The 16401-nt window shown below is 39.2% G+C and overlaps 1 protein-coding gene across 1 annotated transcript in view; it reads right to left on the bottom strand.

Annotated features, from left to right (window-relative positions):
• The window catches only part of LOC138157220 (nuclear receptor coactivator 5-like), a 34812-nt gene extending 23457 nt beyond the window's left edge, over positions 1-11355 (bottom strand). The window contains exons 1-2 of the mRNA XM_069082789.1: positions 11271-11355; positions 11144-11207 (exon numbers count right to left, since the gene is read on the bottom strand). Of these exons, the coding sequence (XP_068938890.1) occupies positions 11144-11207; positions 11271-11355 (149 nt within the window). The remainder of the gene's footprint in view (positions 1-11143; positions 11208-11270) is intronic.
• Between the last annotated feature and the right edge of the window lie 5046 nt (positions 11356-16401).

Genomic DNA, 16401 nt, shown 5'->3' with positions numbered 1-16401 from the left:
GCCTAGAGCTCAAGAACTGATTCATTAATTACAGTAAACCAAAGTTCATATTGCACGAATGAACCAATTAATAAACTGTTCTAGCAACCCTAAGATTGAAGCCAAGCTATTGATTTTTCTTTAAATCTGTTAAAAGGTATAAAAGGCTACTTAATATCAAAATGTATTTGCTTAAGTGACTTTCTAGAAAGAATTCTGGTTTCCTATTTGTCTTTATCTAACCATTGTAATTTCAGCAAAAATCTATAAAAAGGTCTACCAAAATACCATTCCCACAATTATAAGTGTAGACAAGTTTCTAAAAAGACCTGTGACTCAAAAGACTTCAGCAACACTGAGAAAATATTTTAACATTTTTAATGTTACATCTCAATTACCCCTAATTTACTAGTCTATTAAATCCTCATCATGTGACCCACTGGGGAGAAATTTTAAAAATAAAAAGATTTTTTTTAAAATCCACTCTTGGGGTGGCTAGGTGGCACAGTGAATAGATCACGGGCCCTGGAGTCAGGGGGACCTGAATTCAAATCTGGCCTCAGACACTTAACACTTACTAGCCAAGAGACCTTGGGCAAGTCACTTAACCCCAACTGCCCTACACTCGCCCCTCCAAAAAAAAAAAAACAAAAAAAATCCAATGTTAAAAGTAACCTCATTGTTTCTGATTTTACTGAAAACAATTTGAATTTTAATACTTCTCTGGAGAAATTTGAATCAACAAAAACCGGAAAGAAGAGTTTGTCGTATTGTCCAAATCTAGTAAAATGCAAAAGCTACTCAATGAAAAGTTACTCAAATGACAAATTTTAAATGGTTGAAATAATCCAAAGCATCAGGAACACAAATAACAGAACCAAGGGTTTAACTTTCAAAAGACCAATTCATTACCAACTACAGCAGCCTAAATTATCAAGTTTTAGGTGGACTGGGCCTTAGTGATAGTTTTTATAGATGAGGAAACTGAGGTCTAGAGATAATGGGATCAGAGAATTTCAAAGTTAATGATCAAATATTTAGTTCAACCCTCTTCCTTTTACAGATGAGGAAACTGAGGTCAAGAGAAAGGCAGTAACTCTCCCAAGACCCCACAGATAATAAACAGCAAAGCCACATAAATGCAGAACTCTATCCACTATACTGCTATCCCAGGTAACAGCAAATAGAAGCACCAGAGCCAAAGTCTCTACAGATACCCCTTGACTCACTTGTCAATTTTTCAGTACTTCTCTTAGCATTAAGGTTCATTCATAACCATGGAAGAATCCTGTGTGCTCCCTACCTTACCGGGTTGCTTTTATAAAAAGTAGGTTCAAAGGGCATTGTAAGTTTTAAATGACAGAACAAGTAGCAAGTAAATAATAGCCAGCATTTATATAGTACTTTAAGGTTTTCAAAATGCTTCCCATATTATCTTATTTGTTATTCGTAACAACCCTGGATGTAAGGGTTATTATTTCCCCAATTTTAGAAATGAGAAAACTGATGAGGTGGAGGGAAATTAAGTAACACCCACCATCTGAGGCAGAATTCCAATGCAGACCTTCCTGATTCCATGTTCAGGGCTCTCTCTGTTTCAACATCTTCTTGCCTAAGTATCAATCATCTACATGCCTATCTGTCTAAATAAAGATGGCCTGTCAAAATCCTTCCTTTCAAAACAGTGCACAAAAATATACTCAAAATTTACATGCCACATCAAAATAAAAATTAAGGGAAATTGTACAAATTCTGTTCTAGATGGAACTAAGGCAAACCCCAAACACTAAGAACAATGCTGGAAACTTCTGCAAGGAATAGGAAATATGAAATTCACAGAAGAAGCAAAAAACCAAAGTGGTAAAAATAACATCTTTAAAGAGTTACAGAAAATTCAAGTAACAACTGCCACTGTGTCTGAAGAATGATAAAAAGAAATGACACTAAAACGTAAAGAGACTGTGATATCTTTCTATACCAAACAAGGACAACACAACTGCCACCTTTGCATACACAGGCTACTCTCAATCTTTTAAGGTTCCAGACTGCTAGCTCAGGGTCCAAAGAATATTAATGAAAAGAACTCCATAAAAAGACTGGAAATTTTTTTATCTGAGAACCAGATTCTTTGAATCACATATTGGAATGACAGCTGTTTGGTCACACTCCATTTACTGAGGTTACCTTAGTATCAACTGAAACAGACTTTAAAAAAAATAAATAAATTCCATGATATTTGAGCTATACCAATGAAGAAAAAAATTTTGTAAAATTTCTCCCCAGATGTCTCTTAGACATGTTTAGATGTTTTATTGAAACTAAAGATGATGATTTCACAGTTATCATTTTTCAGAGAGGTTCTAGAATTCAGGCATTTATTGTACACTAGTGTTTTAAGCCACCCTTTCCTTCTTTAACAAAGCATCCTAAGCTACAGACCATGACAGTAGGTGCTACTTCTACATACCATAATCTCTCAGCTACTATTAGGTAACCTATAATTCTATTTTGAGAAAATGTAATAGTACTAACCATAGTCACTTAGTCCGAACACCTCATTTTATTTTTATATATGAGGGTACTAAGGTCCAGAAAGGGTAAGTACCTTACCCAACGTCACATAGCTGGTTAACAACTGCACTATTAGAACCTAGATCTTCTGGTGACTTTGTAGAACCTGAGGTTTACAGGTATGGACACAACACTGGGTTCTAAAAAGCAAAGCAAACAAAGCATGAGCTAGGGCAGGTCTTCTCAAGAAGGAAAGGTTAAGAGAACCCAGAGGACCAGCCTTGATGACTAGATTAGGCTCCAGACCAATGGATGAATTTTTCAGCTAAAGCAACTCAAAAAATTGATCTAAAGCATAGAGGAGTTGTAATCTGCAAATCTGTGAAGGGAGTATCCACAGAGAGGAAATCCCACTTTAATGAAGTATAATTACAGGAATATAAAACACAGCAGCTAATTTTAAAGTAATCTTCATTTTAACTCATGGTTGACTGACCATTAGGAAATCAATTCACTTCATTAAAATGACAAAGATTACAAATGATAACCTAGATTTTGACTGGTATTTAAAACACCATTTTAAGAAAAGGTATGGTGTCTTTGGTTATCTTTAAGTTATATTACTGCAATTTCAAGCCAATCTATTATACTATCATAGTCACAACCATGAAAAACCCAAAGCACAGTCATTCTGAAAAATGTAAATAAGAACTATTTTGTAAAACTGAAATCTCAAAATTTTCTAGAGCAAATGCATCTATTGAAAGGATTTAACAAATAGGATTCATATACAGAAGATAGTTCATTTATCCAACACCATAAAGGGACAAGGTATTCTATGTTAACTGAATTTTCCATATAACTGAAGCTGCAATCTACTTTGTTGGAAGGTAAACCAACTGATCTTTCAAAGTATGAATAATCTATAGTCGGTTTGACAACTAGATAAGCAAAAGTATCAGAACTCTCTCTAAAAAAAGGTTCTGAGATGTTCTAAGAGAAAAATGTCTAAGTTTTTGTGAATGGAGTTTGTGACATCTATAATGACCACTCTCTGGAAGGTTGAGATTGCCAAATGTGACTATTTTAAAAGAAACACTGGGCATATTCAAAGCCTTTTATATACACCCACACAAACACTAAGTCTTTCCTTCAATGACAACTTCTAGGGAAAGCCTTCACAACTAAACAGTAGTGAACAACTCTAGAAAACAATATTGACAATTTCATTTAATTTGACTAACCTGCTGAAACTCTAATGAAGTACAGCTAACACAAATATTTATGGGGTATTTTACCTCACCTTTTATCTGCAGCACATCTTTGAGTTTGTCCTCTGTTAACCTTGACCCGCGAAGACATTTTTAAATCCTACAACAATTAATTCAGGTTATTTGCCTTCAGGATCAAAATGATTAAATATTTTCATACCACCATTTGAAAAGAGAAAATTTCCCCAACAAAGTTAGGTTTCCCACCAAAGAGAGTCAAGTTTTTATTAAGCACTGTAATAGGGAAACAATCAAATTAAAATCCAAAGATTATACAAAAACTTCATTTATAAGCTATAAAGCAAATGAAGTCATTTTAAATGGGAGAATACCAGCTTTGAAAGAACTTAGGTGCATATGAATAAGCATTTATCAAGCACCATCTACAAAGCACTGGAGATAAAAATGCAAAAAGAAGGGGGCAGCTAGGCAACACAGTGAATTGAGCACCAGCCCTGGAGTCAGAAGGACCTGAGTTCAAATGTGACCTCAGACACTTAACACTTACTAGCTGTGTGACCTTGGGCAAGTCACTTAACCCCAACTGCCCTACCTTCCCCCCTCCAAAGAAGCCAAGAAAAAAAAAGCAACTCCAGTGAAAGGAGGCAGTCTAGTGACTAGCAAAATGATTGGTGCATAATAGGGGTTTAATGAATACCCACTGATTAATTAGTTATATGTTATATATGACTAAAATAATATAACTATTTCTTTAAAAAAAAATGTAAGAAGATAGCTCAGGACGTCAAGGACCTTACATTCTTTTGTTGTTGTTTTAAATTTTATTTTTATTTTGTTGAAAATAGGTATTTTCATATGCAAAACAAAATAGAAAAGGCAGATAAATCTCTATTCTGTCCAGCTTACTTTTCCTTTTAAGCATGTAAATTCAACATGTAACTTTCAAAGCTGTCCAGCTGGGGAGCATTTTCACCTGTATTACCTTTGGTAAAGAAGCTTCTATTCTTTTAAGAGAATACACATAGGTTGGCCAAGAAGGAGCACTTTGATCCTGAAAGTTACAGGTAAACTAAGCCATAGGGGAGCAGACTGACATATACCCAACAGGAACAATGACAAAGTGAATCATGAGGAGGAAAAGATGGCAGTACCCAGTAGTACTGGGTATAAGTATGGAGAGTCAGTAGGGCACAGTAGAGAACTGGCACTGAAGTGAAAGGTTTCCCACCTTTGACCCATACTGGTTTTATGACCTGGGCAAATCACTTAGTCTGTCTTGGCTCTAGGTAGTTCTCTAGACATGGAGGTACAGAGAAGTTGCCCAGTGTTGGTTAAGGGAGCTTCCTCACTCAGGAGTTCCCCAATGAAATCCCAAGTCCATTTCTATTTCCAGCCCACCCTATCCCCTAGTATAACATGCTATTGACTGTTTTTCTTTTTTTTTCTCTTCATACCCAGTGCCTTGAACTTCATATATACTTAGTAAATATTTGTTGAATTAAACTAAAAAGGGCCTGTTACAGGGCTTTTGGATGTCTGAAAAGAACACTGACCTTCAATGGAAAATAAAGACTGGGCTAGACCTTGGTACTTCCTAACATTTCCCTTTCACTGATATTTTAATTTTATTATTTCAGCAAAAATCAACCTAGCTCAAGCCTTTTATACCTTTTATTCCTGGAGATGCTGCTGCTGGATTTCTCTCCTCCCTTTTGGTAAGAAAGCAGGCAGAAGTCTCCCTCCACCCTTGTCTTTCAAGCAAACCCTAGGGTGCGACAAGAGGTATTAAAAAGATGGTCCAGTAGGGTCTTCAAAGATCCAAGGTAGATTTATTTGCATCTCTGGGGTAACTGTGTTCAATATCCTCCAGCTACAGGAAAGAAAGCAAGATCATACTGACTACTCCTATAGTGTTCCCCTTTATGCACTCCTGGTCAGCCCCAAGTTTCTCCAAACACCAAAGGAATTAAGTCACTACATCAATTTCTCCCCTTCTTTACTATGATTAAGACTGACCTCGATTTTATGACATTTCTTCCTGAGTACATCCCAGTTTCAAGCCATGGTGTAATATTCATGCCCTCTAAACTTTTCAAAATGCACCTCACCCCACCCTACACCCCAGTTCCCACAGGCTCCACCCCCCCATTTAGAACATAAGCCCAGCATAACCCACTCCACAAGACTTTCCTTGACACAATCTTGTAAACCTGGCTGTGCAAGGATTATCACCTATTGACAGATGAAGACACGGAGACTAAGGGAAATAAATCAGGTGACTGTCCCGGTCACTTAAATAGTTAACAGAACAAGAACTAGTTTTCAGAAAATGTGAGAAAGATTTTCTGAATTCAATGAAAAGAACACTAGATTCGGAGTCAAATGACCTGGGTTCAAATCCAGAACCTGATATTTGCTTCCTATGTGACCTTAGGCAAGTCATAATCTCTTTTTGCTTCAGTTTCTTCATCTATAAAGTGAGTAATTTCCAAACTACTTGTGAATGTTGGGATTCCTCTCTTCCCCTTGCCCTCTTTGAGATGAGTTCTCCCTCTCTCATCCAGGCTGGAAATGCAGCAGCCATTCATCACTACTGACAGGCACAGAAGCTTTGACCTGTTCTGTTTCCAATATGGAGTGGTTCATTCCTACTTAGGCAACCTGCGGACCTTCTCCCTATTGGGGGCTTACTAAGGACTCAGTACAGACAATGAATCAGCTTTTAGCCCACAGCAGCTCAGAACTCCTGATCTCAAAAGACCCACCAACCTCAGTTTAACTAGTAGTAGGGATTAGAGGCATGTGCTTTGAACTCTTTTTTAACAAAAAATTTCCTGGACCCGACATGATAATAGTTGTACTATTAGTATTACATGACTGAACAAATACATAATGAATGCAATGCTTTTAAGTTAATTTATATATTAATAAAATTATTTAAATAGTAATGTGTATATTGTAAGACATTTATCCTGACGATATTAGCTATGTCTACTTACTTATGAACTCACATTTGGATTCAAAATAGGAGAAAGGGCTTAACCCCCAAACTGAGAACCTCTAGGCTACATGATCTTTGAGGTCCACTTTAGCTTTAAATTCTATGACTTTATTCTTTCCACTACACTTGTGCCTCCCAATGTGAATCTAAAACAGGACAGACCAATCTCCTAAGATCTCTCTGCCTTCACAACACAAACTAGTTTCTACTGCAAACCTTAACTAAGGCAGTCAATCAAGAAGACATTTATTAAGTGCCTACTAAGTACTACATCTAGAGAAGTCCAAGAGCCTTTCCACATCTCTACAGACAGGAAGGAGATGACAGAAATCCAAGTTAAGCACTTGTCAGCACCTCTCAGAGACCAGAAGTCACAAAGAGGCAAGAAGGGAGAGGAAGAGAATGTGGAAAAGAAAAGGAGAAAGGGAAGAAGGGGGAAAAGAATGGGAGAAAATTAGAGGAAAGGTTGATAGGGAAATAATTATTTTAATTCCCTGATCCATGCAATTAATACAAACTAGAAACACTACAAAATTTCTTCAATGAAATTACATAATTGTTTGAAAAGGGTCAGCCTAGCCAACCACAGAAGAAAAATGAAGTAGATGTTGAATACATTTCCCAAAAAATTACATGTGTACATAGACAAACAGATAGAAAGATAGTGGACAAATGCTACAGATGAACAATAAATTGGTGTCAGGGAGTATATGATACAGTGAAAAGAGCACTTGGCTCCAAAGTTAAGAGGATCTTGGTTCAAACTTCAAATATGATGCTGTGTGACCATAAGCAATTTACAATCTCTTGCTGGGGCCTATTTTTTTCATCCATAAAATGAAGGAATTCAATTCAAAAGCCCCTTTCATAGCTAGATCCATGATACTCCCTCCTCTCCAGACAACTCCCACAGCCCCTATGCAGACAGGACACTATAGTCAGGAGAGTTCAACCCTAAAAAAAAGCCAACTAAAATTGGTACTTTCACTTCCTCTACTCTCACTTTCTAAAACCTATGAAATCTGGCTTCTAAAGCTCATCATTCAACTGAAAGTGATCCTCCAGACTTACTCATGCTTTCATGTGATCTCCATTCTCAACCTTCTCATCCTCTCTACAGCATTTAATGCTGACCACCTTACCTTGTATCCGGGGTTCTATGAACTTTTTTTTTTTTAATTTTGTTAACTATATTTAAATATAATTGGCTTCTTTTATAATCCTATGCATTCTTTAGGCACTTAAAAATATTATTTTGAGAACTGATACATTGGCTTCATCAGGCTGCCAAAAGGTTCCACAACATAAAAAAGTTAAAGAACCCTTCCTAGATGGATGCTTTTTCCTCTTTAGGATTTTTGTGACTAGAGAGGATGGTTCTCTTCCTTCCTGTCTGACCTCTAATTCTTTAACTGGATCTTCATCCAAGTTATACCCAATGTCTCCAAGGCACTGTCCTCTCTTTTTTTCTTTCTAAACTCTCTCACTTGATCTTATTGGTTTCTATGAGTTTAATCACTATCATTCTGCACATGATTCTGAGATGCAGATATCCATTTCTGGTTTCTCTCCTAAGCTTCAGTTTTGCAACATCAACTGCCTCTTAGACATCTCAAACTGGATGTCCCATGGGCATCTCCAACTCCACACGTCCAAAAGAAGACTCATCATCGCCTTCCTCCTACCTTCTCCTCTTCTGAACTTCCCTATCACTGTGAAGAGCACCACCATCCTTCCAGTCACCTTAGTTTAAAATCTCAGTGACATCCCTGACACCTCTCTATGGCTCACCTCAGATATATACATTACCAAATCTCGTCATTTCTTTCTTTAAAACATCTCTCTTATATTAGCCCTTCTTTCAAATCACATAACTACTACTTTAGTTCAGGCCCAAATCACCTCTCACCAGGATTATTGCAATAGCCTTCTAATTGGTCTTCCAGCTTCAAATAACTCTCCCCACTCCACTAAGCTGCCCAAGTGAAGTTACTGTGAATATGTCACTTTCTTATTCAATAACTTCCAATGGCCTTCTATTACCTCCAGGAATAAATATAAAGTACTTTGGCATTTAAATCTATTTACAACCAAGCAACTCTATCTTTCCAATGTTCTTCATTCTATTCCTTCCAAGCACTCTAAAATTCAGACATACTGGTCTACTGGCTATTCCTCTAATCCCCATCATGAAGCCTTTGCACTAGCTGTTCTCAATGACTGGCATACTTTCTCTCCCAAGCTTAGACTATTAAATAAATCTCTGGCTTCCTTAAGACTCAGCTCAAGCGCTACCTCCTTCAGGAGGCCTTTCCCAGTTCTTCCCCCCCCCCCCCCCCAGATCCCCAAGAAGCTAGTGTCATCCCTTTAAATTACCTTCTACCTAATCTGTACTTACCTTGCATGTTCTGATTTATATAGATCTTTTTTCCTTAAGGGCAAGAACTTTTGCTTTTTCTGTGAATCTTCTTACATAGGCCTGGCATAAACCTTTAATAGCTGTCAATACAACATTAAATTTTAGCTTGCCTCTATCCCCTAGCTCCTCTCATTTCTGTTCTCCCCTCCCCTTCTTTATTGGTGATTATTTCTACTGACCCTCTACTTCAGGAAAGCCCATAGACAAGCTTAACTTCCCTCCTTTCTCCCCAACTGAATCCTCCATGGCTTCACAACTGTTACTAGCTATCACTTTCCTCTCCCTCATTCTAGTTCTGGAACCATTATCAACTCCACATAAGCAAAATGCCTCTCTTAGGCTTCTACTCCCTCAAGAATTGTCTCCACAGGGGCAGCTATGTGGCACAGTGAATAGAGCCACTGGCCCTACAGTGAGGAGGACCTGAGTTCAAATCTGGGCTCAGACCCTTGACACACTTACTAGCCATGTGATTTTGGGTAAGTCATTTAACCCCAACTGCCCTCCAAAAAAAAAAAAATTGCCTCCATCCATTACGGCATAAATTCCCCTAAGTCTGAGGATGTCTATGGTTTGCATTACTGCCCCCCGTTTTGGCACAAACATGGGCACTTAATAACACCCAGTTCAGAGTCTGACATAGCAAGCTCTTAATCAGGTTTTTCCTTCATTCAATTGACCTATGGGTTAGATCAAACTGACCAAGTCTGAATTTGGGAAAATGAACAATTTTAAAAAAATCAGAATTCCAAGTTGGTCTGCTTCAAAACCCATCCATCTTCTTAAAAGCACAATTTTCTTAGTGTATTAGATCTGGGATTCATGGAACATCACAATTTCATAAGAATCACAAATGGGGTAAAGAGTCATGTTATGACCAAAAGGTTGGTGCAAGCGGTGTCATAAGGAAATGATTTATTTGGGGGAATATCAAAATCACCATGGGTACCTATGATAAAAAGATGAGCCACTAATGACATTAAGTGAATGGGTAACAGGATGCAGTAGTATACTGCTATATGTAAAATATTAAAATTAGAAGTGACAAGGTCTTCACTATGTGGAAAATCATTTCACCTATCTGAACTTCAATACCCTCACCTTTAAACCAAACATGAACATTTATCACTAATGTGCCTTGTTTTTCGCAACAGATTCACAGAAAGACAAACAAGAAACACACAAGATGAGATGTGGAGTGAAGTCAACCATCATTTGGGGAGGCGGTCTACACACTGACATGATCACTGCTTAATTGAAATATTGTTACTACTAAAACTCCGTGGCTAGATCGTTTTGCGTTTTCCCTACAACGATCCTGTGAGCTACGGAGTAGGAGAGAAGAGGAAGAGAAGAAATGACAAAGGGGAATGAAGCAAAAAACGGAGAAAATGAAGGGAAAGTGAGGGGTAAAGAGAGTCAAGGTGAGAAAATTACTAAGTGTAAAAAGGTGAGGCAAGGGAAAGGATCAAGGAAGAAGCAGAGAAAACAGGGAAGGTTGAGGGGGAAGGAGGGAAAATGAGGTGAAAAAAAGAGAGGGAGCAAGAAAAGAAGGAGGTGAAAGGGAAGGGGGAAAGATGAGAAGAGGGGGAAGCGAAGAGAAAACGATGGTGGGGAGAGGGGGAGATGGGAGCTCTTCTCAGAGGAACGCGAGGAGGCGCAGGTACGGGACGGAGTAAATGGAGAAAAGGAGCAAGGAGGGGAAAGGAGTGAAAACAGGAGCAGGCGATGGAGGGAAAGGATAGGGGCGAGAAAGGGTCCGTCGGAGAGGAAGCAGTCGCGGGCTCGAACACTGAGGGTGGGAGAGGAAGCGCTACGGCCACCGTCGCCGGAGCGCCCTAAGGGGCTGAAAAACAAAAGGGGAGGATGTGGGGCCGGGGGCGTCGGGAAGGGGAGGCCCGAGGCCTGCCGGCGCGGAAACTCCAGGCGGAGGCTGAGCCTGGAGCGAGGGCGAGTCCTGGAGAGGGAGGTGTATCCCACGGAGGAGGGGGTTGCACTTACCGGAGCTGTGAGGTGGCGCAGCCGGGCGTCAAGCCCCAAGCCTCCGGCTGCGCGAACCTCCACTCTCACCCAGGAGCAGCCGCAGCGGTCCAGGCCCCAACGCTGCTCCCGCCCCCCCCCAACCCACCCCCGTAGCTGTCGTCGCCCCGCTTCCGGCTCCGGCCCAGCTTCCGGTTCCTGTTCCGGCTCGGTACTCTGGGCTCCGACTTCATCGCTCCTGGAGACGGGCGTCTTATGGCAGAAGGGCCTCCAGGACGCGGAAGAGAGCACCCTCTGCCAGAGCGGAGGCCCAGCGCAGTCTGAACTGGAGTGGGGACTGGAGAGAGGAAAAGGAAAGAAAGGGAAAGGGGCAGGAGAGACAGAGACAGAGAGAGGTAGGGAGAGGACAGGAGAGGGGGAGAAAGAAGAAAAGAAAGTAGAAGGGGAGGGGAGGGGGGGAAGAGAGGGGAAGGGGAAGAGAAACATAAGGATGGAAGATTAGAACTGGAATCCAGAGATTCTTCTCCTTTTTCTTATTGGCTCCCCCTTGGGCAGGCTGAGGAAGCCTATGGAAACCTCAGAATAATGTTTTCAAATGCATAAAACAAAATACACAGTATTACAGTGATAATTTAAATAACATCAATTTATTTATAAGACAAATTCAAGGACCCCAAGTTAAGAACCCTTGTGTGTTTATTATACATATGCACATACATGTATATGTATGTCTACACACATGCATGCATGGAGTTGGAGAGGAGGGAGATCATTGAACAGCTCTCTCTATACACATATACATATGCATAATTATATATGCTTTTGATATCTACATGTGTGTATATATAATATCTACATATATACACAGTCAATCCTCAACATTCTTGTGCTTAGCTTTCAGAGCTTCCAGCATTTGCATGATTTTCTTATTATTAAAGTTATTATTATAACTTTATGGCATCCCTAAGTAGAGGAAAAAAATGAGAGGCTAGACTTCCACAGCTTTGTGTAGCAGCTGCTATCCTACTAGGCATTTCACTGGTTTTGTTTACACTCTTGTTTTAAAGAGCTTCCGGTGCATTGGTTGCAAATTTTCATTGTTTGCCTTTAAAATTCAAGTTTTAAGTTGCAATTATGCCCCCAAATCATAGTTCAAGTCTTTTGGGTTCTAAGCCCAAGGATGCAAAGTCTGTGATGCAACTTGGTAAGAAAATAAAAGTTAGATAAACTTCATGCCGGACCATCTCCAGGTGGCTGTTGACCTGGAGACCTTTAAGGAACTCACATGGCCCAGGAAACAAACTTCTGTGGTGGATTATTTCAAGCTCGTGCATCCCCCAGCTGTGAAACAAAGTATCAGAAGTGGTATAGAGCCCTTGGCAGTCTCAGACAGTAGCAACTAAAGTTCCAGTAACCTCGCTCTTTGTTTTCAGAGGGCAGCCAAGGTGGAGAGGTTTACAGCAGTATAATACTGTATACAGTTTAACACCCTCTCACCGCCATCTGACACAGTGGAAAGTAAGATTCACATTAAAATGTTATAGTTATAGTTATTCACATTAAAAATGTTATAGTTTAGGGGCAGCTAGGTGGCACAGTGACACTTAACTCAGACACTTAACACTTACTAACCATGTGACCTTGGGCAAGTCACTTAACCCCAATTGCCCTGCCTTCCCCCCTCCAAAAAAAAGTTATAGTTTGAACAATTTTATTTGCTATATAGTATTAATGGTACTATAGATTTCATGTGTTATGAAAAGTGAATGTTGTCTTAAATCAAATTTTTTTTAGTTGAGATGGTAACACAAAAGGTGTGCTTTTGTTTTCTAGGGAATTGCTAGTGAGAAAAAATGTTTTGCATATTATCAATTTTATTTTATGTAATGCATTTTATTGTTATTTCATGGTTACTATGTCAGGAAAAGTGCATGTTATCAGAATTAACGTTTTATTATAAAGAATTTTATGCAGAAAAGTTTATTTTCAGCAATCTCCAATGAAAGATAATTTTTGGTGGTCACTGGAACATAACTCCCTATTTTCCATAGTTTTAATGTATCAACCCTCACATTTTTTTTATTTTGTCACCATTTTTTAGGAACATTACTTCAATGAAAGTTGAGGATTGACTGTGTGCATGCATACACATGTGTGCACACATGGTACACACATGCACATATACATATGTGTAGTCTGTACATATATATTATATTTTAAATCCAACCCCCTCATTTTATAGATGAGAAACTGGAATCCAAACAAGGAAAGTACTTTTTCCAAGGTTACACTGGTAGTCACTGGGATTCAGCCCTGGAAAGAAGTGAGAAAATGGGGAGAAGATGTAGGAGAAAAAGAAAGGAAGGAGAAAAATATGAATGAAGTAGAGAAGGAAAAGGGTCAAGACAATAGCTGGAGAATAGATAAACAATCAATAAACATGTATTAAGTGCCTCATATGTGACAGACACTATGCTGAAACTCTGGAGATAAAAAAAGAAGCAAAGACAGTCCCTGACCTTGAAGAGCTCACAATCTAAATGGGACATACAACATGCAAATATACACAAATAAGCTATATACAAGATAAATAGGAAATAATTAATAGAAGGAAGCCACTAGAATTAAGAGGAAATGAGGAGAGGCTTCCTGTAAAAGATGAGATTTTAGAAGCAGCTAGGTAGCTCAGTGAATAGAGCACCAACCCTGAAGTCAGGAGGTCCTGAGTTCAAATTTGGCCTCAGGCACTTGATACTTAACTAGCTGTGTGACCTTGGGCAAGTCATTTAACCCCAATTGCTTTACCTTCCCCCCTCTAAAAAAAAAAAACATGGGATTTTAAATGATAGGGATTTAACAGAAGCAGAAAAGATTAAGAAGAGGTGGCAAGAATATACTGAAGAACTTTACCAGAAAGATCTTAACATCACCAATAACAACAATGATGTTGTTACTGATCTAGGATCATACATCCTGGAGAGTTGTCAAGTGGACCTTATTGCTAACAATAAGGTTAGTGGAGGTGATGGAATTCCAGTTAAGCCATTTAAAATCTTAAAAGACAATGCTGTGGGGGGGGGGCCAGGTAGCACAGCAAGTAAGAGCACCGGCTCCAGTGTTGAGAAGACCTGGAGATCGAATCCCGGACTCAGACACTTAGCATCCACCCAGAAACACCTGGCTGTGTAACCTTGAGCAAGTTACTTAACCCCAATTGCTTAGGGGCGGCCAGGTGGCTCAGTGAGTAAGAGCACCGGCTCCAGGGTTGGGATGACCTGGATCGAATCCCGGGCTCAGATACTCAGCACCACACCCAGAAATCACTGGCCGTGTAACCTTGAGCAAGTTACTTAACCCCAATTGCTTAAAAAAAAAAAAAAAAGAATGCTGTTGAAGTGCTGCACTCAATATGCCAAAAAATTTGGAAAACACAACAGTGGCCACTGGATTGGAAAAGATCAGCTTACATCCCAATCCTAAAGGAGGGCAATGCCAAAAAATGTTCAAATTACTAGACAAGTGTACTCACTTTACATGCCTGCAAGATTATGTTAAGATTCTACAAGCTAGGCTTTAGCAATATGTGAACTGAGATTTACCAGAAGAGCAGGATGGTTTTCAAAGGGGCAGAGGAACTAGAGACCAAATTGTCAACATTTACTGGATTATGGAAAAAGCGAGAGTTCCTGAAAAACATCTATTTCTGCTTCATTGACTACATTAAAGCCTTTGACTGTGTGTATCACAACAAAATGTGCCAAGTCCTCAAAGAGATGGGAATACCAGATCATCTTATTTGTCTCCTGAGGACCCTGTTTGTGGGTCAAGAAGCAACAATTGGAACAAAACATGTAACAACTGATTGGTTTAAGATTGGAAAAGGAGTATGACAAGGCTGTATATTTTTATACCTTATTTATTTAACCTGTATGAAGAGTACATCATGAGAAATGTCAGGCTGGATGAATCAAAAGCCAGAATTAAGTTTGGTTGTAGAAATATCAACAATCTCAGATATTCACATGGTACCACTGATGGCAGGAAAAAAAGAGGAATTAAGAAGCTTCTTAATGAGTGTGAAAGAGGAGAGTATAAAAGCTGGCTTGAAGCTTAACATCAAAAAAGCTAAAATCATGGCAACTGGTCCCATCACTTCCTAGCAAACAGAGAAAGAAGAAATGGAAACAGTGTCTGATTTTATATTCTTGGGCTCAAAGGTCACTACAGATGATGACTGCAGCCATGAAAGTAAAAGACACTTGCTCAATGGTAGGAAATATATGGCAAATCTGCATAGCATACTAAAAAACAGAGACAGTACCTTGCTGACAAAGATTTGTAAAAGCTATGGTTTTTTCAGTAGCAATATATGGCTGTGATAGTTGAACTATTAGGAAAGTTGAGTGCCACAGAATCCATGCTTTCAAATTGTGGTGCTGAAAAAGACTTAAGAGTCCCTTGGACAGCAAGGATGTCAAATCAGTCAATATTTAAATTAATTCAGACTATTCTTTGGAAAGACAAATACTGAAGCTTAACTACTTCAGCCATATAATGAGAAGACAAGTCTCACTGGAAAAGACCCTAATGTTGGGAAAGATTGAAGACAAAAGTTGAAGGAGATAGAAGCAAACATGAGACTGGACAGACTTCAGAAGACAGTAGAAGATAGAAGGACATGGTATAATATGGTCCATGGTGTCATGAAGAATCAGACATGACTAAACAACTGAACAATCACAAAGGAAGACAGGGAAGTCAGTAGGTGAAGTTGAGGAGGGAGATTATAACAGGTGTTGGAGACAGCTAGAGATAAGTGACTTGTTTGTGGGGCATACAAAAGACCAGCATTACTGGATCATAAGGGGAGTGAACCATTGAGAAGACTGGAAAGGTGCAGCAGGGCTAGGTTACAAGGAGCTGTGAATGCCAAATAGAGGATTTTGTATTTTATCTAGGTCTAGGAGTGAGCTCACAATCAAATGGATGAGAAAACCTGCCAATAATTGTGTACAAACAATATCATGTATAAAAGGACAAATTGGAGATAATTAACAGAGGGAAGGTACTAGCTTCTTGCAGAAGATGGGATTTTTAGCTAAGACTTCATTGAAGCAAAAGGCTGAGGTGAAGTAAGAAGAGAATTCCAGATATAGAGGACAATTTGGGAAAAGGCAAGAAACAGCAAGATGGTCAATGTCAATGGATGGTAGAACACCCTGTTGAGGGGAGTCAAGTATCAGAAAACTGGAAAGTTAGGAAGGGGCCAGGTTGTAAAG

This window comes from Petaurus breviceps, unplaced genomic scaffold, assembly GCF_028583685.1.
Source record: "Petaurus breviceps papuanus isolate PSGF00001 unplaced genomic scaffold, PetGlider_PUasm1.0 171, whole genome shotgun sequence".
NCBI classification, from domain to species: Eukaryota; Metazoa; Chordata; class Mammalia; order Diprotodontia; family Petauridae; genus Petaurus; species Petaurus breviceps.
This window is presented reverse-complemented; position numbering and strand designations above follow the sequence as displayed.